This window comes from Mytilus trossulus, chromosome 4, assembly GCF_036588685.1.
Source record: "Mytilus trossulus isolate FHL-02 chromosome 4, PNRI_Mtr1.1.1.hap1, whole genome shotgun sequence".
Taxonomy (NCBI): Eukaryota; Metazoa; Mollusca; class Bivalvia; order Mytilida; family Mytilidae; genus Mytilus; species Mytilus trossulus.
Window position 1 is genome coordinate 78,811,795 of NC_086376.1, and position 27,525 is coordinate 78,839,319.

The following is a 27,525-nucleotide window of genomic DNA, read 5'->3' on the forward strand; positions in this document are numbered from 1 at the left end:
TAAAGATTTTCAGGAGTTACGGTTCTTGAAATATGGGAAAATGACGTGTCTGTGCATTTACTCATGAACCCTTCAACCAATGCTTATCAAATTTAAATATGTTGTTACTGATGACGAAATGGAGGTCGAGTTTGATATTGACGATTTTCACTTATACCGATCAGGGGTTATGGTTCTTGAAAGATTAAAAATTTGAGTTATGGTTTTTGAAAGATTAAAAATTTGAGTAATGGTTCTTGAAAGTTTCAAAATTTGAGTTATGGTTCTTGAAATATTACAAATTTGAGTTGTTGTTCTTGAAAGATTATCATAATTCAAACTCAGAGCTGTTTTAAGCTTAAATGTTTTGCCTATACTTGCTTAACCGTTCAGGGTTGGACATCTGCAGGAAAATCCGGTTTGCTGTCTCTCTGACATGCAGCCTCTTGTTTTGGTTATCCTTATTACTAGAACTTGACCACAGATGAACTTGTTCTATCTAATATACTATTTTTACCATACCGACCATGCGAGGGCTGAAAACCCAGGCAAAGTCGTTAAACACTTCCATATATATAATTTTATTATTCATTTTCATCTTGTCGGACTTAATTGCCTTATATGGTAAAATTAAAATAGATAAATAGAAACTTTAAAAGCAAAAATAATAAGCAGGGCAAGATCTACAAATCATGAAGTCAATCGTGATAATGCTAACACAGTTACTATAGGTGTAGGACCACCATACATGAGGAGGGGGGCAGTACTTTTTTGTGTTAACCTGTTATGGCCCTTTTAAATGTGTTTTTTAAACTGTTATCTGAGATCAATTTAAACTGTTTACTGTTTTCAATCCACTTTGTTGACTGTTTTTGCCAAAATCGAGGTGTTGTTAACCTTTTAACAGTCCCCTATTGCCCCCCTCCCCCATACATGCATTACCTTTCTTCATGCCAATTTTCAACAAACCTTTGAAGTCTTAGAAGAAAAATCTGACCTTAGAAACACAGATTCTACCAAAGTAACCCCCTGTTTTCTTAAAATCTTAAATTAGTATACTATGTAGCACATTAATCCTGAATGATTAATGCAAACTCATAGACAAGTAATTTTGAGCTCAAAATGGTCTAAATATATTTATTTTTCACCAAAAAGGTTTTTTTTTCAAATTTGTTAGTTAGTTCAAGTAAACAATGACATCAAAAGCACTATTTAAAGGAATTTTTCTAACTTTTTTTGTGTTTGGAGCAAAAAGTTAAAAAGAACTAAACCCGACAAAACGATTGGCAATACAATATCATCAAAAGGAGGTTTTTGTAATAAATTTTATTTTCGTTTTCAATGTTGGATAGTGTCCTTTGTTGAATATGCACATAGACCTAGGTGAACGACACAGTCTCTGTAGAGCCTCTACTTTTTATTTTGACCTTATTTAGCATCAAGTTAACTCTGCTAACTAAAATAACAGTACATTACAAAATGACAAAACAAGCATCTACAAAATGTTTAGTATTACCAGGAACATATATACTGATATACTAATCCCAATTATTACCAGAGATGAATGAATGCACGAGTTAATTTGAAAAAAAACCTAAAGCATGTGCATACTATGGCAATCAATGAAATATTGACATACTCATAAACTGCAGAAAACAACACATTATGGCGAGTGCAAGGGTTGGAGCCCCCTTTTTTATGATCTATGTTTTAAATATAGGGTTGGAAACCTCGCCCTCTTTATCCTGGTTTTAAAAAGGCTGAATCAGCCCCTGAATTTAAAGTAATAATTTTGCGTCTCATTATCGATGCTGCCTTAAGATTTTTTAGTTTTATTGACAGCTTTTATTATATGTTTTTCCGAGCTTCTCGGTTACGCAAAGTCAGATTATTTTTTTTTTCAAATGCCTTTATTGATAAGCATTCTAAATGAAAACTGAAATCCACCTAGTTCTTTTCTTTTCATAAACGAGTAATGTTAAAAGTTTCTTCTAATATGCGTGGCTGCACTATCCCTATGGATTGTATATTCAACTTCAAAGGACAGAATTTACTGCTATTTTGGCGCTTTGTTCGCTAGCCTTCTGTCGACAACCCCGGACAGTTAAAAAAATTGTTTAGAATTGGGTAAAGCAAATGGTGAACACAGAATGTTAACCTTACAAGGCCTGCTTGGGTTTACTGGAGGATGTCTCTGGTTCCTTAGCCTTGTTCCATGTTAAGTGTCCTGTTACCTAGTCAGTACTTGCCGTAAATTGCCAGACAGGTTCTTTACCAGTGACCACGTTCATGGCTGCTAAATAAAGCATTCAATTCATCAGGGAATTCCATAATGATTTGTCGAAGGAGTGAGTTGTGTTGTGAGCTGTGATCAGTATAGTTAACTATAATAATAATATCCAAGGGTTGTAAATAAACAACCTTTTTTTTTGTTTAAAGTTTTACCTGCTACAGAGCTGGACAGGCGTAACATACCATGCGCACACGACTTGATAATGACGTAATTGAAAATCTTTTGACGTCATTTTCAAAATGGCGTCACCTTTCTTGCAGTATTTGATAGAGACGGAAAGGTTCTCTTTACAAAGTCCATATAACCAGAACAGAAACTGCAAGGGGAAAACTATCGGGTTTAACATACAAAACGATGGTTCCAAAGATGAGAACTGTGAGTGTTTACTTTTATCTTAACCCTAAAATCGCGAGAAGGGTTTAACATCACCAGTGCCAACATGTATAGGTCCATGGTTTCAGGGGAGATAATTATTATCTTTATTGAAAAGCACTTTACGCCCATATGGACCAATGGCTTAAAACATTATACATAATATAGTTTACATAAAACAATGAAAATAAAATCGCGATAATGAATTTTCAAGTCCCTTTTTCATTGGTTTGTATATGGCGACGTCGTAAAATTGAAATTTTTCATAATTACGCATAAGTACCAAAAGAATCGGATATAACAGAAATCCTTTGTAGTAATTAAACCGAAGACAAAGTTTTGAATTTTGTCAGAATTTAGTTAACTGGGTCTGCATGTATAGCGGAGATACAGTCTGTTTAGCGGGACATTTCTTAGAACGTTGGAAAGTGATTTTACCGCAAAATATTATGCGACAATATGTTATCGTTACGATCGATTAAAACTTTATCGATTCAGTTAACCAGCTATCGTGCTATCGATTAAGAGGACCAATTCCACCAACTTGTTTTTTCGGTTTTAATACTTACAATCGTTTCGTCCGTATTCAATGGACTCTATATATATATTAATTTTCTGTTCGAACGAGAATTTGTTTAAATGAATGATGATCATATGAGGTAAAGTTTTATTGTAATTGTGATCAATCGAAAATATCATTACGATCTATTCAGACTTATTTTCTTTATTTGGGTTGGTCGAGTTGACACATATAAATGCACAGTTTAATGCAGAAAAAAAGTCATTATACCATATAGCAAAGAACAAATATTAAACTAACAGCTTAGTGCAATATGCAAAATACAACGTAATGATTCAATTAACATGAAGTAACAATATGTGATTTGCAACCGTGATCTGTCGTTACGAGTTAGGCTCCAGATTTTAAACTGAGTTTATATTTAAAGATCAATCGAATGTTTTGTTACAATCGATGCTTTTTAAATATTATTTTTATGAATTTGATTGAGTCTATTGAGTACACATTCGGTTAAAATCAGATGTTGTATCAACTGATTGTCGAATTCTGTCACAGTGTACCTTCATAATTGATTGATTGTCGTTTGCTAAGTGTCCAGCGACAAATATTTCATGCATGTTTAGGACGAATACCTGAAGGCAAATAGCAAATAAATAGTTGATTATCTGTTAAGTGCTCGGCAATTTAGGAGTAAGAATCGAAACTAGTCGGCTTGAGTCAGGATAATGTATCATGGTAGGGTGAACTGACATGTCAGATATGCATGATAATTTTATAAATGCCACTGGGCGTTAAAATTGCACCCTGTTGCAGTATATTTGACCTTCCAAAAAAATGACTTAGCTTCTCGTCTATGTATACCTTTATTTAAGATCCCCTCCCCCCCCGGTACATTGTCATCACCAGTGACAAGCATTAGTAGACTTACATCTATAGACTTCATTCATATGAATCACTTTTTTTAATTGCATGATTAATCATTATAGGGATATTAAAAGAGACATAAAAAAACGAACCAATTAATTCGTTCAATATGGTTAAATGATATTCGACTTTGCATTCTAATCATTTTGTTCAATTCAAAGGACTTCATCAAAGTGACATTAATTTGGAACTTTACTAAAATACATGACGTATCACTCAGTCATACCTTTAAATCCAAGCAAAACTATAAAACCTGAAGTATTCATATACCGACCTCTATCGTATAAGTACTGATAATACTAACTTGTAAGGGGGTAGAAAGTGCCAACATCGGCCCCTCAATGTAATCTCTGATCATTTAAATACTACTTTATTTTCCGATTTATTTTTGTTCTTTCCAATCATTAACAATCATTAAACTAACCTGAAATCCGACCTATTGCAATTTATAACGCCGTATACGACCCGGCTGTATAGCATGAAGGAATAGATTTCACAATTTGTTTTGTTTCTTTTTTAGTTCAGTGATCACGTGCAGATACCCAATATGGTCATATTTCCTTTTGTTTATTAATAATTAACGTGTGAACGTTTTGTCTACTTTTACTTAATATGTTAATACTTGACAAGGAATAGGTGTTTAGTGTCTTCGGATTAACAGAACGCAAACATGATGAAATTCTTAAATTATTTGTTAAATGAAGGTAAGTAGACAATTAAAAAAAACTATCTTATTCGCATCCTCTTATGCCATTTTATTTATAAAGCACCCCTTTTCCAAACTGTATCGCCAACAGATTTCAATTTAAATCAGAATTCAGTATTGCCGTAGATAATATACACGGAAGAAGAAGTGATAACTTGTTGACGCTTAGTTCTTACATGGAAATAATAAAATTAGTCTTTTTCTATGGTGTGTGTAGACCTTTAGTCCTTGGTTCTTAAACGTTGACCCTTCGACATACCTTTTTCGCCATTACCGTTACTGATGAAGTATACTAATAGAACAAATTCCTATGTAATTTTTGTCTCGTTTTCGTCTAGAGACACATGTATAATTAATATGCTGCTGCTGCTGCTGCGGTGGCCTAAATTGTTTGTTCAAAGCTTTATAATTCAGAAGGCATAACTATAAGACATAGATGCTTCATACCTATATGCAGATACCTTATGTTACGTCTTTGTATGTCCAATGTCCTTGACCTCATTTTCAGGGTTCAGCGACTGCTTGAAAAAAAATCTCACTTATCATGGGTTATAGGATAACCATATTTGGTATATTAGATCATTGCAACGTAGACTTGCATGTCCGTCAGACAGGTTTCAGCTGACGTCGACTTTATTTCATGGATTAGTTACGCGATCAAGGTTAAAGTTACGTGTGATGGGATTAAGTCAGTCTTCCAGGTATCATCTTACCTTGACCCCATTTTTATGGTTCATTGGTTAATGTTAAGTTTATGTGTTTTGGGCTGTTTTTCAAGTAATATGAGCAACAGGTCAACTATATTTAGTGAATGGATTGATTGTAAGGTGTACATGTATGTCTAACAGTTATCATCTGACCTTGATCTCATTTGCAGGGTCCATTGGTAAATGTTACGTTTTTATGTTTTATTCTGTTTTTCAAGTGCTAGAGGTCAACTATGTTTGGTGTATCATCGGCGAATGACTGTAATGGGTACATGTCGGTTTATCAAATTTCACTAGTCTGACCTTGACCTCAATTTCATGGATCATTAGTCAATATTAATGTTTGTTTAGTTTTGTTTGGTCTATTTTCAAATTAGTAGACTTTATTGTGTATATAAATATTGTAAGGTGTATATGTGACTTGTCTGTCTGACAGCATTTATCTGACCCGAGTTTCTGTGATATTTTTAGTTAAACCTTTACATAAAAACTCTAAACATAAAATCAATAGTCAGTAAAGTAGGCGAGACATTTTAGCGTGTGCACTCTTGTTTTATCTAAATATTTTTGTATCTTTGATAATTTTTTCAACCATCAAGTTCTTTTTCTAAATGGAAGTGACTGAACATTTAAAAACCCAAACTGATGCGAATAGAAGCAGGCAGTTTATACTATTACCCAACGACAGTAATTCAAGAATTGATACGTCAATTCAAATAACGATACTCGCAGCCATTTTTTTCTCACAAATTTTATAACCTTCTGTTTGTTCCTGTATAGTCTTTTTTCTTTAGTTGATTGTATTTGATTGTTCAAACATGGCGTTGTCAGTTTGTTTTCGAATTCGACTATTTTGTATGTATCTGCCGTCTTTCATTTACATTTGAAGACAATTAGGCAGCGTAGAATGACAACAGACAATGTTCACTTACCCCAATGAGTTAAATTGTTTATACTAGTACAACAAGATCATCATTATAATATATGATGTCTTTGCTTACAACTAGTCTTACTGAAATAACTTTAATTGAGTTTGCTCTAGACTTAAAGGTTGGAAAGCCAAACCTATAAAATGTTGCAGAGATGTAATAAAATCGAAAAGCTAGATAGAACACGTACATTCAAAGCACTTGCAACTAGGTAGTCAGAGCCCTCGTAAACAGCATTAATTATAACCCAGTGTTAGCAAACCAAATTATTCTAAACACATCAGCAATTTAAAAGAATTTCCTCATACGTGTTACATCATAATAAATAACATAAAGCAGCTTACAAGATTAGACAAGTTTAAAAGTAAATATAGACCCAATAATGTCTTGAATGGGGTAAACAATTGCATTCTTCAGTTTTTTTCTCTCTCTCATTTACATATTAAACAGCTGTTCAGCAAATTATTTCAAACGAATAAAATCACACAAAGTCATACATTATAACAAAGTCTTTGTGGTGTCGTTGCCACCGGTGAAACCAAAGCTCCCTATATCAATATGTATCCCGCATTTCAAATACCTTTTTCAAGGTTGAGCAACGAAATAATGAACCTTTTGTTTTTTCGTGCCCATCACCAAATAGTTGCCGCCAACACGAATATGTATCCTGCACTTTATATATCCAGATATATATAGCTAGTTGATTAAACATTTTCCATCTACTTGCCAAGTAATTTTAAAACTCATTATAAAAATGCTTTAAAAGGCCCTATAGATAAATCATACTTTTGACTAAGTTATTAAAATTTTGAGATCAAATATCTATATCATATCTGACTCCGGTCTGTTGGCGAAGGTTGACTTCATATCATTGTTATTGAGTATCTATCTATTTAACACATAGAGCGTTATACATAGCCTTCAGAACGCACCGTTTGGAGATAACATCGCCAACGTTTAATCCACAATGGGTAAGGTTTTGTTTATATATTAATCTTTCAAGCAATGATTGGTCTTTAAAAATGTTATTTATATAAAAGATAATAAAACAAAACTTTCACTAGTTCTATTTGTAGAAATATTTTTGTTTGATTGTTATAAAAAAGTCTTAATTGATTTGTTTGTATAAGTACATATGTATTTGTATTTTGATGAAGTTAAAGGTATTATAATAGTTGAAATATATTTCCCTTCAAAAAAGACAAACGAAAATTAAATAAACAGAATGATAATTTTAAAAAAAGTTTTAAACATTATAGATCGGAAATACGAATGTCGTGTGGATTCGGTTATATTTTCCCCAGTTCCGAATATTGTTTAATCCGAAGTATTCATTAAGATTCTTCCATCATTAAACAGGTATATGAGCGTTAATATATTGGAAATGTGACTTCTTAAGGGACATGGAACACTGGACAAAAAAAATCACTTGCAATATTAATCTGTTGCCATAATTAATAATTTCAAAAGTTGACTCTTGCAGAGAGAGACAAAGAAAGTCCAAGGATATTCATACTATATTTGTTAATCTTTTTGGAACTAACTTATAATTTCTTGAAATTGCTCTCTTTTGTGCGACATCGGCGCGTGCAGGGATGTGTTTTAGTAATGTTATATATATTTTTTTACTTTTAGTTCCTTCTACTCATACATGTACAAACACACTCAATCCATCTTTATCGTTATCTTTTAATGAATAAGAACACTATAAAGCCCATATATATTTATAATTGTATCCGCTCTGGGGTGGATAAAGAAGTATGCATTACAAGTGACATTTAATATAAACGGTTTCTGGTGGTACCAAGTGTTATTAACTTCTTGTTTACAGAAAATGAACAAAAACACGTTTTATTATTGTTATTTGCATAATTTGATCTATTGATAAATTTTGTATGACAACGAGCACAAACAAGTTCGAATGTTTTAAATGAGTTTCCTTAAGTTTCACATTTTACATATCTAATGTCATTAAATTAAAAAAAAAAATCAATTTATTTACAATTAATGAGTCCGTAAATTTACTTCGATTCAGCATCTACTTTTAAAGGGAATAAAAATGTAATAAAAACGAAGTAATCCGAACTACCGAGGTGTGAAGTCATTTCATTTGCTCGAATGAAAAAACACGCAGAGTACCAAATGAACTGGAAATAAGACGTTTCAAATGCTATTCAAATTCTTTGATCAGAAAAATTGAAAAAGATTATTCAATCCGAGATTTTACTGCAATTTAAATTGACAAAACCATTTAATAAGATTTCTAAATCCATATCATCTACCCTTATATAATATCTAATAAGTTTAGCACTAGTGTGCCCACATAGATAAACCCCCTTTTAACTTTATAAGTACGTCTGTTGTTAGACCTATACATATATTTAATAAAGAAAGTAACCTTACATCTGTAAAGGATCAGTAAGTGACATTAGAATTATTGAAATGAAAAGCCCACGTACGTGTTGTTGTGGCTGTTCTGTTGTTCTTATTGTTATGTTCCTTAGATACAAAGATTTATCATGTATCCATTTAAAATGATAATCAGTATATTTTCACTGAAGACTTTGAGACGACAATGATATGCATTATAACATTAGAACTATACATCCTTAGGAATACATTATAGCTATTTGAAATCGTTGTCACAACATGGTATACTTATGTTAGCAATATTTAAATTGTAAAGCTCTTGATCATTAGCCTTGGATTGAAAACAACATCCTACTCAAACCTGGATTTTTTTCGATAAGATTTAATAGGTTATTTTATTCTTAAATGGTATGCAACACACAATTTAGAAATGTCTTAGGTACAACGCCTTATTACAATCAAGATATCTAGTTATATTGATCTTTTGATGAGATTTTGATATGCTAGAACTTGATACAAACATTGCTGACACGATAAAGCTGTTAACAATTTTTATTAAGGGTTCATCTAAATGCTTAATTTTACCAGTATTTGTAAGAATCATGCAATTTATGTAATAATCAACACATCATCAGAAAAAAACCACCGAGGTAATCATGCTATTTTATACTTACCATCATCCTGAGTTAAAAATTATCAGTCTTTCTTTTGTATGTGTCTGGTAATATCAAATAACTTGGTTAGAAAATTGGTTAGAATGATAGCAAGTTACTGTGTTATCTCCCCTTATTCGTTAATTCCTAGTGCATTTCAACCAAATTGTATCTTCTATTACCAGAACAGAAAACGGAAATGAATATTATTTTTGTGCATAACTATATATCATGAACTGAAATCATTGTCAAATTGGGTGGTTTTTTTGGTCATGTTTTCACCACTGCCTGATTCTTAGGCAGACTGGCACTTTAAAAAGCTCATAATGTCCTACATCAATATAGAAACAAAAGGAATGCACATGTTAACCTATTGTTATTCTAAACTTGATGCTGTTTGGTGCAAATTTGATCATGTGTTTTTACCATCTGTCTGAAGTCGTCTCTTATATTTATTTCCAACACTTGATGTTAAGAACATCAATATCTGATATTGGTTTTTGATACATGATAAATGTCGATTGGTGATTGATTTCTTACTTTCTAAACGAAGATTGTTGTTTTTATAGTAAAATAATTTGACCATCATGTACAATTTTGATGTCAATTAGAAATATTGTACTTATTGTATTATTCCATGCCAATTACGTCAAAATATTGGGACCAAAAGTGAGGTGGGTAACGAGATGTTGCTGTTCTTATTTGAACATTAAGATATTTGCAAATAACGAGACTATCTATCATTAATTTAGCATGAAAAGCATTAACCTTAAGGTAATGTGTTGCATATTTTATGTAGGATGGTATATTTTCTACGTGTGGTATTAATTGCAATTCAATAAAGTTGGATGTTTTTTCTGCAAGATGGCCATTGGCAAAAGCTACTGGTTTACCTGAATTTTTGACTTTAGAATCATATTCAAGACAGTGTGGTCCTGGCCATTGATTGACGACCTAAATTATCCCATTGACTGGGACAGATTAGGTTAACGTTTGTCTGTAACGACCATTGCTCACTTCTTACTTATTATAGAATTTAAACTGTGGTTTCTTAACGCCTTTAATAATAAAATAATTCGATTTTTTTTTAGGTATAACCTTTATGTTTTACACATCGTATAGACTTACACATCGTATTATTCCGGATTCGTTTTTCGAATTGCTTTATTTAGGTGTTGAGAACCTTTGGTGACCCCACAGATTCAGTGTCTTTAACAAGTACATTGTGAGCAGTGATTGTTACCGACAAACGTCCACCTAATCTGTCCCAGTCAATGGGATAATTTAGGTCGTCAATCAATGGCCAGGACCACACTGTTTTGAATATGGTTCTATGTATTTTGGGTAGAAGAAAGAAACGTTGTTTTTTCTTCGGGTTTTATGTTTTTGAATATGTCTTCGTCTATTAGACCCTGTTCTTAAATGATCTCAAGTCTCATGACCGTTGGGGCCAATTTACGTGTTAGGTCCAATATGTTTTAAAACTTTTAGCTATATATAAAAAATAATCTTAATCGAAATTGAGATTAGGAGTGTCAAATCAACATAGTGTTTCCAAATCTATATATCGTTTCAAGACTGGTTTATATATATAGCATACACTGTTGCAAGTTTAGTGGCAATGCAATCCTGTATTTGTCATGGTACGTAGAACGGTATGCCAAATATGCTTTTTTGAAATAAATGTGCATGCTAAACAGTAACGTTTGAAACCGACTTAAGCAAATCAGGATGTTGTTAACCTACACAAACGAATGTTAAAATACACATTAAATTATATGCGAACATAATCCACAACCATACAACACACTATAATTACCCCCACCAGTTTTATCTAAATCATAAGACTTCAAAACAGGATCCAAGTTTGAAAAAAGATAATTGAAAGAAAAAAATATATACTTTTGACTTATGTTAGTTATAAAGTTGATGTAAATTTTTTCCGTGTTTTTTCCGAAATGGAAATACCTTGTTTAACATTTTAAGATTTGACAGATGAGACCCATACAAATATAGATTATAAAGTATTCCACTTGACCCACGCGGGATAGTACAAATGTCACGAGACTTTAAAAGCAAAGTTTAATATTAAAGCAAGTAATCACTAAAAGCTTTCTTATATTGTAAGGATTCACCGTAAATATAATTTCATAAGACCTGCTGTTGCTAAGTGTTTAAGATATATAAATACACCATAAGTATTTATGATAATAAAACACTTTTATATAATACATGAATTCAATCACAAATATATTTTTCTAAATCACTTGTCACTAAATGCAGGTATATATCTGAATTAAAGTTTATTTTAGGTGTGTTATCTGCAATTTGATATCCCAATTGAAAAGATTGCATTCTCTTACTCTCCATTTAATCTTTAGAAATTAAACTTTAACTAAACATTGCCGTTGAAAACTTATTATAAGGAACCAACGACCCGCCACTATATGTTTGAAAGGCTATGCCTAAGTATCGCCTTAATGACATTAACCCACATTACACGAGTTGACACTTGGTACTACGATGTGTATACATTTCATGTGCCACTCGGTACTGTTGGAGTTTCACACGACATATATTAGCACTTGGTACTACGAAGTATATACACCATGTGATGGAACTTGGTACTATGAGGTGTTTACGTCAGTGAGATGAGAGAGCAACCCAGAACAAATGTAAATCAAATGCTCATTTCTCTTTAACAAAACATAATTTCAAACTGTTCATTCAATTTGTTATTTCGTATTGATAGTACCATCAAAGCAATTTCTGTGTTAAATTTATAAAATTTGGGCTTGATTATAAGAAAATTAAAATCTTAAAGACCAATTAACGTGCCCCATAAACCTACTCCTTAAAAGTCAATTCTCAATATTATCTTTCCTTTTTAAAAGCGTACTGGTGTCATCAAATTGATGTCTTGTCTCTGTCTTTCAAGACGGTCTAGTTAACACTAGGATCCCACATTAGGATACTGCAAATGAGAATCCTTTTATATTATGACGAATGTGATTCAATTTAAACGAAATGTTTTGAATCGTTTTAATTTCACTATAATGAAATCACGAGCCAGTGTGGTGGATATGTTTTGTCATCTTTTTAATTTTTATGTTTATGTTTTTGTTGATAGTTTCTGTTATTGTCGGGAAAGCAATTAAAACACCCATGGTTCACCTGTCTTCATTATTTATTCATGTCTAGTTGCTCTTAGAGAACCTTAATAAAACAAAAGCAGTCAATACGAAATCGTTCAGACTAGTTGCCATCATTTTGAAACCTACCAATACATGATAACTGCTATTAAATGATCCACTGTTTGAGTGAGTACTATTTTTTTTTAAATGTCAAATAGTTATAAATAAATCATGTATTTAATGTATATAAAAACAGAGTTGTTCGGAAAAACAACATGCTTTACACTGACATATACAAGTTATTTGTTTTGGTGCATGGACAACACAGTTTTGTAGAGTATATAACTTAGTCATTTTTGTCGAGCCTTCGACTTTAGTCGAAAAAGCGAGACTAAGCGATCCTACTTTCCGTCGTCGTCGGTGGCGTCCACAAATATTCACTCTGTGGTTAAAGTTTTTGAAATTTTAATAACTTTCTTAAACTATACTGGATTTCTACCAAACTTAGACAGAAGCTTGTTTATGATCATACGATAGTATCCAGAAGTAAATTTGGTAAAAAAAATAAATCCATTTTTTCCAGATTTTACTTTTAAATGGACTTAGTTTTTCTGTAGGGAAACATAACATTCACTCTGTGGTTAAAGTTTTTAAAATTTTAATAACTTTCTTAAACTATCCTGGGTTTGTACCAAACTTGGACAGAAGCTTATTTATGATCATAAGATGGTATCCAGAAGTAAATTTTGTAAAAAGATAACTCCATTTTTTCTGTATTTTACTTTTAAATGGACTTAGATTTTCTTCAAGTTACATACAGTCTGCAGTTAAAGTTTTCAAAACATTTATTAGATTCACTAACTATCACAAACTTGGACAGGAGTTTCTTACAATCATAAGATAGTATCAAGAGTAAATATTTTTTTTTTAGTTTTACCTCATTTTTGTTGCGCCTGTGATTTACAGCAAAAGTAGGCGAGACACTGGGTTCCGCGGAACCCTTACATTTTTTTATTCCATTCGAGAGTATCACCAGCCCAGTAGTCAGCACTTTTTTGTGCTGACATGAATTATTATTCATATGGATATGTTTATAAATTACCTGTTAACAAAATTTTGAATTTTTGAAATACTAAGGCTTTTCTACCTCAGGCATCTATTACCTTAGCTGTATTTGGCAAAACAGTAGCATCTCTTGACTTATGTTTTCCCAAATGTCATTGTGATGTGTTACATTGAGCCTAGAGGGTTTTGGTATCTTCAAATGTATACCAATATTTCTCTTTAAACCATCCAGATTATTCCAGGTGTTGAATGGGCTTGCACCTACTTATTGTCTAGCGCAATTCGTATTAACATTAGTTTTATTGTATTCATATGTTATAATCTTATTTGTCGACTTTCCAGTCTTAAAAGGTAACTTCGTCTGGTATGACAAAAACCCAATTTAAACGTCCATTCAATGTCTCTCCGATTAAAACTAGTCCGATATTTAATCTTTCACAGTTGTAATTACACGGCTGTTTTACCAATATCTATGTTGAATTTTAACTACCATCAATATTTTGTTTACCTTCTCCTTGATCACTACACAAAGTATTGACATTCTTTTTCTGTTTTTAAATTCACGACTGTCAATTTGTACGTTGATTGCGAATTTCCGAGACAGTTTCGGAGACGACCGGTAGCCATATTCTTTTATCAGTATTTACAATAATAATACTCTTGGAGAAGATAATCTTAAGTAGAACTGATTGAGGTTATACTTCATAGTGTCTGGAGCTATCAGTGGTGAATGACCAGGAATTCAAGTTCGTGTATAGAATAACTCATTACCGGAAAAAATACATGACTCGTTCGGTAAATAGTTACTAGGATAACATTTAACACCAGGACAATATATTACTATGATGTACAATATTGCATTGAAATGAAAACATGCCAAAACATAGAACTGCAATTGAAAGCACAGTGTGAAATTAATCATATTAATTGAGAATAACTGGATATAATTGGAAATTAAATCATGAAATATTCTGTGTTAGCCAGTCCAACACCATCAAATCAAGGTAAGAAACATAAAATCTACATTAAATGTTCATATTGAACTTATGAGAAAATAGTTTTAAAATTGGAAATATAAATGGGCATGCAAAACGAAAGTTAGCATAATATTAATGTTAGTAGAAAATTCCTCACTTTCTATTTATTTAAACAATAAATTCTCGTTGTAGAGGTTACAAACGGAACATGTAGAAAGTGTATTTTCGCTTAATGTATATCTCTAAACAGCAGCAAGTAAAAGCATTCAAAAGTGAAATCAAGTGATATACAATGGAAGTGACATAATTTTTCTCTCTTACATCTCGAGGGAATCGTCCTCTTTCAGATTAACCTGTTTATCTTTTAATAGTCTTATTTTATTTCAACCAGTTTGGTTTGTAACTGTTGTATCCGTTGGTATTTCTCGTCCTTAACTGATTGATTTCATCTGTTTATCTTTGAGCACAATTTTTCGATATAGTCTTATGTGGATCCGTATATTTATTCGTCGTTTCTCGTGTTATATAAATGGGGTTCTCTGTCTCCTCGATGTATGAGTTTTGAATATCCCTATGGTATCTTCCGCCTCTTTTATGGTCTAATATTCCCTTATCATTGCATCTTTTCTCTTTTTTGGTCCAGTTTATTATTGTATCTGTTATGTTTCTTTTAGTTCTAAATCATTGTATTTTCTTTGTACAATCATTCTGGCCTTCAAACACTTTCTATTTGAGTCTGTTTTATCTTCAAACAAGGTTTTGTTTACTGTAAACCAACTTATTTTCGCGAGCGATTTATTTTCGCGACTTTCGCGCGTATAAAAATAACGCGAATATAAATCGTCGCAAATATGTCAATCTTTGATCTTTCCTTAATAAATTCATCAAGTAAATCAGACAATCGTGAAATTAAATAGCCGCGAAGTGGTCAAGAAAGGGTAAAACGCGAAATAATGTATCCGCGAAAATAAGTTGGTTTTCAGTATTTGATACCATCTGAGTGTGTTTAATTTATTTTCCCTTTTGTATTACACCAACTATGTATCCGTGTGACATTCTTCTGTACATCTCTAAATCTATGATTGTATTTGGTTGCTTTTGTCGCCCTTTCTGCTTGTTTTTAATTTTGTCTCATTTCATTTTCTGTCGGACTTTAAACCCTGGTGATATCGATTATGCATTATCTTCTAGCAAACTTCTATTCTTCTTATTGCTTTTAAGTTATGACTTTGTCATTTGCTCATGATCTTCCATTTTTCTGCAAAACGTTTGTCATGATGACTGTGTCTGCTGTCCTTCTAAAATTTTCTATTTTTATGTTCTTTTTTTTTAAAATTTTGTCATTGTAACCCTTTTTATTGTGTCCTCTGTCCTCTGTCCTCTGTCCTCTGAACCTTTCTTGTTGTTCATTCTTGCTGTGTGTTCTTGTTGTGTCTCTGTACTTGTAACCCTTTTTTATTGTATCATTTGTCCGTGTTCTTTTCCCTGTTTATGTTTTCTGTCCTTGTTACCCTTTCTGGTGTCGTTTGTCCATTCAACCCTGTCTGGTTGTGTTTTTTGTCTGTTCTGATTATATATTTTTTGCATTGTACGATTATGATTGTTCGTTTAATACCAAATTCATATTTTGTTTTGAACTTAAAAGTAAAAAGCTTTCACTTCATATGACAGTTGTTTTTCAGTCGTTTCGTTGGTTGATATAATCGAGTGTTCGGTTTTTGTCAGGTTTTGTGTATTTTTAAATCATCTTTGAGTTCGGCATGATTTAACAATGAATTGAATAAAAAAAGCAACCACTATGGGATCCAGACTGGTGTTATTTATATTGAATATATTATGAACATTGATAAAAGGTTATTATACCGGTATCAATATCTACGTTTTGCCACCAAATAAAACGATCTTATTTAAACACTGACCACTTTGACCAAATTAAACTATATTAAATCTCAGCTGAACAAATGGATTTCAAATCTGTAATCTAAACAGATTAATACTTCGTGTTACATATTTAAATGTATTCAGATATAGGAAGATGTGGTGTGAGTGCCAATGAGACAACTCTCCATTCGTCTGTTATGTAAGATCTTAATTGAAATCTTCATTATCGAATTATTAAATCGTTGACAGACTTCTTTAAAATAATGCTAATTTTGTCTTAAATCCAATACAGTTTACAATTATCTCCTCATGGTCATCCTAACACATATTAAATTCAATTTAAATCTGTTCGATCTGTAGATTATAATAGTTTAAACTATATGTGAAAAATAAGTTTAAATGTGTGTAATTCAATAGTTCATTAAGTAATTAGTCAGATTTGTTTACAGATTAAATGATTAATATAATAACAAATCATAAACATGACAGCTTATATGATTTGCATGGACAATAAGTTAATACACAATTACTCACCATATACACATACTTTCACAATGGACAAATACATCTATAGTCCCAATTTGATAGACATAGATTACCTTAGCCCTATTTGGCACAATTTTTTGGAATTATGAATCCTCAATGCTCTTCATCTTTGTACTGGTTTGGCTTTATATCTATTCTGATATGAGCGTCACTGATGAGTCTTATGTAGACGAAACGCGCATCGGGCGTACTTAATTATAATCCTGGTACCTTTGGTAACTATTGACCCTGGCAATTATGCTAGATGATGATATACTTAATTCATTGAAGTTTAATCCACCATTTTCTACATTTGAAAATGCCTGTACCAAATCAGGAATATGACAGTTTTTGTCCATTCGTTTTTGATACGTTTTGTTATTTGATTTTGCCATGTGATTATGGACTTTCCGAATTGATTTTCCTCTAAGTTCAGCATTTTTGTGATTTTACTTTGTATAAGTGTAAAAGACTAATACACAGACAAAAAATACACTTATTTTGTATAAGGAACAGAAGAGAAAAGAGTTTTGTGTGTGTTTTTATTTTTTTTTATTAAAACTGCATTATTGATAACATGCTTTAAAAAACTTTACTTTTTTAAAAATTTATTGGGTATATAAAGTTGTTTTGATGATATCGATTTCCTTAAAACATAGATTAAGTGAAATTTGAGTTTGTTGATTTAAGAATTGTGATATATTACAGTAACCTCGACGTAATACAATTTTGATATTTTTATTCTCTTTGGATTTCTTTTAGCTCTTCAAAGAATTGCATTTTTCTGTCATATCAAAACTATGTGTACTCGTAATTTAACTTGATCTCACGGATTACATACAGACGTTTCTCGTCATTCTGTTGCTATTTAAACAAACATTTCACTCTTTAGACAAAATAAACTGTATTTCAATTGCAGGTAACACAATATTTTCAAATCTTTTATGAAATCGAAAATCGATCAGAATAAAAAAAAGAATGATTTTTATTGTTAAACCTATCAAAAGAAGTTATTTTTAAACAATTCCTAAGTAAAAATATTGAAATATCTGTTTTATAAGTTCTAATGACTGAAACTTATTTATAACCTCAATATAACTTTTGTTAGATATGAAAGACAGCTCTATATAAATTTTCTCTCTGTCAATAACAAATACACAATTATTTGCATTATTTAATAGATTAACAAAGAGTATTGAGATAAAGACTTTCGAGTGTTTGCATGTTGTATTTAAATGGTTAAAGTACTATAATGACAACACTCCCTATAACGGGCTATCACAACGACATATACAATAGGATCTGTGTTTCCGATATCAGTAAAACCATTGTTTATTGTATCGTATATCTGTTGTTCCGTTTTCCAATGTAATTCAATGTATTTTGCAATCATGTAAAGCCGATTTTGATCAGTGATTATCCATTATATATGCAGTACAGCTAATCAGTACATACTCAAATTCAGGTGACAGATATTCGTTTTGAAAGCTGTGAAATGAAACACATGATAATACGGCTATCTGATGCAATTTGATAAGAGAAGCCGTTATATTGTGAAGACAAGCAATTTCTAATATTTTTCGATTCATTCGAATTTTAGAAAGTAACGTTGATTTCATACAAAGTACATACTGGAAAGGATTCTTATCCCAGGTATAGATTACCGAAGCCGTATTTGGCCAAACTGTTTTGGAATTTTTAGGTCCGCAATGCTCTTCAACTTTGTACTTGTGTGGCTTTCTTACTATTTCGATCTGAGCGTCACTGATGAGTCTCATGTAGACGAAACGCGCGTCTTGCATATTAAATTATAAGCCTGGTACCTTTGATAAGATCACCCCTAGTTTTTGGTGGGGTTCGTGTTGTTTATTCTTTAGTTTTCTATGTTGTGTCATGTGTACTATTGTTTTTCTGTCTTTTTCATTTTTAGCCATGGCGTTGTCAGTTTGTTTTAGATTTATGAGTTTGACTGTCCTTTTGGTATCTTTCGTCCCTCTTTTGATTACTAATTAGACATTGCTTTTTAATCATAGAGTTACTAATCATACATTCATACAGATTGTCATGACTTAAACACAAGTTATCTGTATTTGGTAAAAAAAAAATGATGTTTTGTTATATTTGTCAGATACAATACAACAGTACACACAGTAAATCCCATGAAACGTTTTAACTTATATCATTTTACTTTCAGAAATTTTAACATAAAAAAGTCTTGTTAAATACTAATGACTCAGTTCATTTGTACAGATGAGAACGTTTGAAGTGATACTTTGAAATTATTTACACACTTAAAAAGTGTAGTTGATGCTTCCCAAAATCTGAAAGGAACTGTGATCTATGTACTACTTTTTCATATCATTGGTGAAAGATATACTATGGTTTTATATTGTAAGTTGCGTAATCTTCAAAAAGCAATTTTCTACCGATAATGACGCGCACTGCTTCCTTATTTATAAAAAAGTTTTCCCTCTGAGTACCTTAATGGCAAGTAAAGTAATACATTGAAAGTAAGAATGTATAAAGGTAGCGAACCTATACGGGGAAACAAAGGAAGATCTTTGTATAAAAGGAGTTTTTAAGATAAAATAAGCTAAGTGATTTGTGCCTTGTATAATAAAATAAATTGAGGTTAAGCTTGTGTATATCTAAGTTTAACCCGCCTGCAGCATACCGGATTTGTTCCTATTGAAATACAATCGGAACGTGTTTTAAAAAGAAATAAAGTTTACTCAATATACAACAAAAGTTAGCTAATATAGTTGAACATATTTTCTTTAGTGTACTAAACAACCAAACTTTCTTTGGTCTTTATGGCTTTTAAATGAATTAAATTTTCCTTACGTTGAAATCGTTTACATGTTCTGTAAAGTTGTGTCACAATCCATGCATTATTGTATGTATTATCAGGTATTTAAAATTTAAGTTAGGATCATTGTGTTTATTTAAATTTCTTGACAAGTATAAACACTGTGATTTCGTATGAATTATCTCACAATAGATAATGATACATGTGAAAATTCTTCATATCCAGAGTTACTTAAACTATTTAAGTTTTATAGGTTTTTAATTTTCAAAGCCCCATGTAAAAGATATTACGTATCTAACACATGGATTTGTTGTCAGAACACACTGCATTATTTTTTTAAATAGTTCGGAGACTAGGACATTAATCACAATTATAGTGTACTACAAAGAAAAGTCAACATAAGATCATACTGAGACATCTCAGGCCATGGCATTAGATATAAGTATTTTATTATTTCAAGGGTTTAAGGGTGAAAAAGTAAGAAAAAACAGGTTTCCGAACAATTTCTAGAAGTAAATTGATCGATTTGAATTAAAGTCTTGTGAAAGTTGACTTTTTACAATCAACATTTGATCATTTGACAATATATATCTCAACAATGGTGAAGGGAAATTGAAACAATATCTATATTAATCTCCCAGTTTAGCTGCTGCATCACTATACATATTTCACCAAGACGTACTAGTCTGTTATTTAATTTTTTGCTGATTCATATCATTTCAGTAAGATTCGAGATCGTTTTCTCTTACTCTTGCCAATTTTAGTGATTTTCTCGATTATTTGTTTGTGCGATTTGGGTTTAGTTCATAATACGCATCGTGTTTCAAAATGATTGTTGCTTTTGAACTTTTTGCATGTGACAGTATGGGTTTGACAAATTAAGATTAAGCTATTAAAGTACAGTGTATTTGATTACACCAGACTCGTGTATGAGATTTTTACGAAACACTTAATAAATTTCAAGTGTTATCCTCAGCTTAGTATGTAACGAAATGTACTTTTAAAGTTTAATCGAAGTTTGCTCGAATACAATTCAAATGATTAAAAGAATATTATAAAATCAAGTTGATAGAACAATTCCAATATGTTAATTTTAACGGTAACTTTAGGATCTTTTCGCAACTCATAATTTCCTAAGACGAGGATTCTTATTTTATGGAACAGAGGGCAAATCTCAGACCATCCCTTATTTTCATTATTCTTGTTGCACGAAAACAGCAAAGTTCCTGTAGACCCATTTAAAAATAAAGAATTAAAAAAAACCAGGTATAGATGTGTTTGCTATTGATAAATGATTCAGGCCAATCCTTAAAACAATGTGTAACTAAGTTTATGTGTTAGTTGTCAGTACGTAAAATCCCATTTCGAAAATGAATATAAATACTTGATGGTCTTTGATTGATTAAATAAATATCTTTAAGATTTGTGTACTTCGAATAGTTAACAGAAATCTGCCAGTGTAAGAGTATTAGATAAATATTGAGAGGAGTTTATTTTGCTAACAGTCTATCCAAATATTATTTTGGAGTCAAGATGTTTGCTTATTTACACGTCCAATGTATACTAGCAGTATACAATTTACTTGAGAATAAGTATTAAATGTTCCAAATTATTTCGAACAAAGACTATTTGTGTAGCCAAACCTTTCTCAGATGAAAGTGGGATCATTGGTCTTAAACAATTTTCATCCTCACTATTAAAGCATGATCAAGTCATTATGTTTCTCTTGAAGTAAACCGTCACTCAGTATGAAACAACTGAGATTTTTAGAAATAGAACTAAAAGATGGCAGTATGCAAAATGTCACAGGTATGTTTCTACTTTTTGTTATTTGTATAGATATGGTAAAGGGGAATTTTTCCAACCATTAGGACAACATTTTGGTAAAATCTGCAGCTTGTTAGTCTTGGAAGTCGCATTCACTTGTAAATGAAAACTCTGAAGTGAACCTAACCTAAATTGAAACAAGAAAATGTCAATATCACAGTAGATACTTAGGCCTTCGAAATATTATGATGATGAATGTTTGTTCAGTCCTTTTTTGTGCGGAGATTTGAGGTTGTCTGGTTAAAAAATGAATGTTTAACGTACAGCTTGAGTACGTGTGCTCGTTCCTAGTTTTTGGCTGGGTCTTTGTGTTTCTGTCTGTAGTTTTCTGTGAAGTGTGTTGTAAACCCTTGCTTGTTTGTCTTTTTACTTATTGTGCATTGTGTTAACTGGTTTTTTTGTTTCTATTGGTAATGTTTTCATTTACATCTTTGAACGTCTAGTGGCAGCCTGACATATTACATTTATAACATGTGACCAAGATCAAATGTTTAAATTGAAATAAAGAATACCCTAGTAAGTATAAAAGTGGGTGATAATCTATGTCAAATGACAGATACAACATTCACATGATAGAATGTAATAATAAAAAATACTCATCACATCTTGGTTCGGCACAACTTTTTGAAACTTTTGTTTTTGAGATGCTGATCTTTTATGAGTGTTTAGAACAACTGTTCGATGCTAATCATGGTGAAAGTTTTCACTCGGGTTATCACAAGTGTGATTGTGCTGAGAGCTGTTATCACTATCCCATTGATACAGTTATTTTCTCAAAAGACAAAACGTCTAATGAACTAAATAAATAGACTGGTATCTTTTTTTTACGTGTTCGTTAACACTTCGATGTTGACATGAACACCAATTATATGGTCATTTTTATAAATTTACTGTTTAAAAAAGTACGAATAATTCAAAATAATAAGGATTTTCTCATCCCAGGCATAGATAACCTTACCCGTATTAGGCAAATCATTTTTGTTTTTTGAATCATTAGTGATCTTCTACTTTGTACTTGTTTGGCTTTCTTTACTATTTTGATCTGCGCGTCACTGATGAGTCTTATGTAGACGAAACGCGCGTATGATGTATCAAATTATAAGCCTGGTACCTTTGATAACTATGAGGATGTCGGAATGTCCTATTGTTATGTTTATTTGAGAATTTCTTTGTCTATAATGTCCTTGCAATTATTTGTACTGTAGTCCTGTCATGTAGTGTTATCATTTTAGTGTTCTATTTAACATTGCCATAAAAGCGCGAGGTTTGGCTATCGGCAAAACCGGGCTCAACCCACCATTTTTTCTTAAAATGTCCTGTACCAAGTAAGGAAAGCGGCGATTGTTATCTTATAGCGTTTCAGTGTGTATTGCATTATTGCGTTATTGTTTTGTTACACGTCAGTGTTTCTGTAATTTTTGTTGTTTTCATCTTAAAGTTGTAGTGTTTACCTCAGTTCGTGTTTTAGTTTGTAACCCGGATTTGTTTCCTATCAATCGATTTGTGACTTTCGAACATACTACTGTTGCCTTTATATAACAAATGCATTTTGTAGAGAGAGTGTCAAACTCTCTTTGCTTTGAGAAGAAAGTATTTCCTCATAGAGGTGACCCTTGGATCAACTCCGTCTTTGAGGGGTTCGTAATTGGTTTGTTCCAAATTTATTTTCCTATCCCCCATGTAAAATATCAAATGTTCGTGAGTTATACAGAATTGTGCACGACTTTGTATTGATGCGTTCTGTAGGATATTTTTTGGTTAAAATTTTATATCCTTTACTTGAACTTAGTCCTTTTATTTTGAAATTTACTTATTTTTGGAATTGGTCTTTAAATTTCAATTCATAGTTTCATAATATAGGCAGAAGATAGCCGGAAATACGTCAAAACTTAAATGAAAGACAAACAATGGACATCCTTGACGTTATCACTTAATGGCTTTATACTTTGCTACTTGTACGCATTCTATATGGATTACTCATGTCATGTTTAATAGTATCTACAGAATAAGAAACATTGATTTATCAATCAGCATACATAACAAAAATTGATTTTCTTTTTGATTTGATACAAATCTCTAATGAAACATGTCCACAGGTAATCAGATTGAGCTCGTTGGTTCACTGTTTTTAATTAACTATATATTGAATATACGCAGATTTTATTTTTTTATGTTTACGGATAGATTTACATATTTATGGGTAAGATCCTAAAGTTACATAGTAATATACAAATATTGGTCTGTATAATTGATAGACTTGTAAAACTTTGTAAGTATATGTAAATTTGTCATTCTTGTTTTGAAGCACAATAGGTCGAATTTTTCAACGGTAAGAATTCATATGATTAACTGATAGTCTATATTCATAGATATAAATGGTTTAAATTTAATTGAATTTAGTTTTGAAATAATATTCAAGCCATATGTGTATGTAAAAGTGAAAAACAACAAAATACAAACTAGTTTGAGTAATTTCAAAGCCGAATAATGGATAATCTGGCCTCATAACTTGTCCTTTAGACTTACTTTATTTGAGTTCTCACCGCAAGTGTCTGAATTTCAAATGTTTAAACATTACATGAATTCCTATTTAAATCAATATCATAAAACACTTTAAATCTAACTTATTTTTTATGGCTGTTCAACGTTTTTTTCCCCTCAAGTGCCCCTTGTGATAAAAAACGAACACCAATAAATCCACTGTTAACTTTCATTTTGGTTATAAATAATAAAAAACTATCATAATTTCGTGTCCTGTTATTATATACAATGTCATTCCGCAACGAACAATTATACGGACATTACTGAGCTGTTTTATTTTGTGAGTCTACAATTATAATTTACAGATCATTTTAAGTGTGGTTCCACCCGCTCATTTCATAGAAATTACAGGCACTTGAACCTTTGATAAGTCGTAGCTAGCCCCTTTTATTAGCTACTATTCGTGTGTTTCTCCTACATGTTCTCCCATATATTTGTATTGTAGTCTTATCATGTAATGTCATTATAATGTTATATTTAACATTGCCATAAAAGCGGGAGGTTTGGCATGCCACAAAACCAGGTTCAACCCATCATTATTTTGATATAAATCTCCTGTACTTGTCAGGAAAATGGCAATTGTTATATTATAGTTCGTTACTCTGTGTGTTACATTTAAATGTTGTGTTTCTGTTGTTTCGTAGTTCTCCTCTTATATTTGATGTGTTTCCCTCAGTTTAAGTTTGTAAATTGTTTTCTTTAAATCGATTTATGAACTTCGAACAGCTTTTAAAAAAAACTTACTTTAAAGAAAAAAGTATTGTCTCCTTGTATTAAGTGAGTGCGAATTCGTCTTTTTCATCCCTATAATTACCAGTACATACAGCTATTTTATTTACTTCACTTGTAATATAGCTTAGTAATACTAGTATGAGTTATGTAAGGTACTAATTGGAATTTATAATACTTAAGGATGTACACTTCTGAGGAGCCAAAAATTTCTAGAATTAAACTTTTTTTCTTAACCTGATTTTTGGGTTTATAAGACTGTAACAAAATAATTGGTGAAGAAAAAATCATATGGTGGTGCACTTCTTTTTTTGCTACGGCCCTTTGAAAATGCCCAATTTTGATGATTTTCCAAATTTTCGTCGATTTTTACCTATTTTTGGGCTATTATCATGAAAAAAATCACAGTTCCACAATTAAACTTTTTCTCATACTTTCTATAAAGATGAATTGGACCAATCTGAATAGATTTTACTTACAAAAACTATAGGTAGGTGTTAATATAAGAAAGTTTAATCATATTTTGACGCTTTTTTGTGTAAAATTTACCATGCTGTCAATTTTGTATTTTTGTGATTTTTCTCAGTTTTAAGAACAAAATGCATATTATTTCAACTTTTTTGTTATCAATGAATGAAAAAAGACATATCTAAGAAATTTGAATAGACCAAAATGATATGGGATGTACATGATTCTTGTAAAATCATTTTTTGTATCCCTCACCCATTTTCTCAAAATTTAGGCTAAAAATACTGACTTGATTGGTCGTAAAATTTGAAAACTGGATTACGCAAAAACCATTCATTGTAAATACACAATTTTTTCAAAGATTTATGTTTGCTTATAATATTTTTAAAATTCATTGATATTTTCCACTTCTATCACATGTTTTGGAAATAATTCAAGAACGAGATTTCAACGAGACTGAACGAGACTGAAAAGTCAGAAGAATACATCCTTAAAAGTACTATAAACGCAATGGTATTAGTGAAGGAAGTCGGCGATCTTTGTAAATAGAATATGATATAACAATATCATTATTATTATTATTGATTTAGCCATTGGAAGAACATTTATGGTCTGCAATATCTAAATCGAACATTTCCGCCGTTTGAGATATTAATGTACTGTTTATAATACTTGTCACATTTGGGTCGTTGAACACCGATGAACAAGGTCATAAACTATTATCAATTAAGTTATATTAACATATAAACGAGATACCAGATATTTATGTCACAAATAACATATTGATATAGTACTGATATGACTGGTTATTAAATGTTTTAATACGGTTAATTACTGTAGTATGAAACATTCTATTGATTGTATCATGATCAATTAATATTTGGCAATTGTTTTGTTAACAATATTTGTTTGTCCTTCTAGTGATTTTTCTGACCCTATTAAAACAAATCGCATTGATATTCGAAACATTTTAGTTCATCCTACTTTCTGTTAATAAAACTTTGAATTTTCAAAAAAACTAAGGATTTCTTATCCCAGGCATAGATTACCATAGCCGTATTTGGCACAACTTTTTGGAATTTTGGATCCTCAATGCTCTTCAACTTTGTACTTGTTTGGCTCTATAAATATTTTGATTTAAGCGTCACTTATGAGTCTTATGTAGACGAAACGCGCGTCTGGCGTACTTAATTATAATCCTGGTACCTTTGAAAATTATTTTTGAAAAAAGAAATATATATTTTTGTATGCTATAAATGATATAAAATTAATTACCCAACCGGTTTAAGTTTTTAACTTGAAAAAATTGACCAAAATCATATTTATATTAATAGAAAAAAGGAATATTTTAAGTGTTGCCATTTACCTTCTTTTAGCTAATCAGCCACCTACCATTAAAACACCAACACCAGTTCCAGATCGACCAAGTAGTCGTCCGAAAAGTGGCAGACTATCATCTTCTCTGAGACATCATGAAATAGACGAAAAGCGAACAGTTGCAAGAAGTCCGACGTTTGTTAGTGAGCGTACATATACAGCATTTGCTAGAGGAAAAAGGCCTTCAACATCTAGAACACTAACCAGTGTCCAATCCAGTAATTACAAGGATGGTAAAATAAGTCAAAATGGTGTTAGGACTAGTTTCAAGATGGATAAAAACATCACTGGGGCATTGCCTGCTATGGAACCTGCATTCGTAGAAGTGACAAAAGAAATAGCTGGACAATACGTGTGGAGGCTTGAGGTAATATACATATTTAGGAATAAGTCAACTGATTTCCATAGTTCCCTGGAGTTCCGATTCATCAAAGTTCGTCAGTACTGTGAACGAAGTCTCATGTACAAGTAGAAAAAACCCAAAGTTAATACACTAGTGAAAGTTTTACAAACCTATAAATATTTGATTCTACCATGAATTGAATTACATGTATTAAGTTTATATTAAAACATAATACTTTATAATCAACTACCTACACGCCGGTGAAGTAAGCCCTTCCATGAACACAACAGTAGGTGAAGTTATACCTTTGTTAAAAAGAACATCAAATTATCGAATTACCAGTCCTGATAGGGAAAAAATGGTTCTGTAATCATAATGCATAATATTAAATAGCTC

General features: G+C 31.5%; 1 protein-coding gene across 7 annotated transcripts in view; it reads left to right on the forward strand.

The window, feature by feature from the left end:
- Positions 1 to 2,490: 2,490 nt before the first annotated feature.
- Positions 2,491 to 27,525, forward strand: part of LOC134716054 (advillin-like) — a 52,294-nt gene continuing 27,259 nt past the window's right edge. The window contains exons 1-2 of one of the 7 annotated variants that reach the window (XM_063578763.1): positions 2,491 to 2,647; positions 26,786 to 27,153. In XM_063578763.1, coding sequence (XP_063434833.1) covers positions 2,512 to 2,647; positions 26,786 to 27,153 — 504 coding nt within the window. In that variant the 5' untranslated portion in view covers positions 2,491 to 2,511. Of the gene's footprint in view, positions 2,648 to 4,558; positions 4,793 to 7,277; positions 7,402 to 14,060; positions 14,657 to 21,546; positions 21,654 to 23,797; positions 23,872 to 23,979; positions 24,001 to 26,785; positions 27,154 to 27,525 lie in introns of those variants that run through there. The other 6 variants (XM_063578766.1, XM_063578767.1, XM_063578765.1 and 3 more) reach the window with 6 other exon arrangements.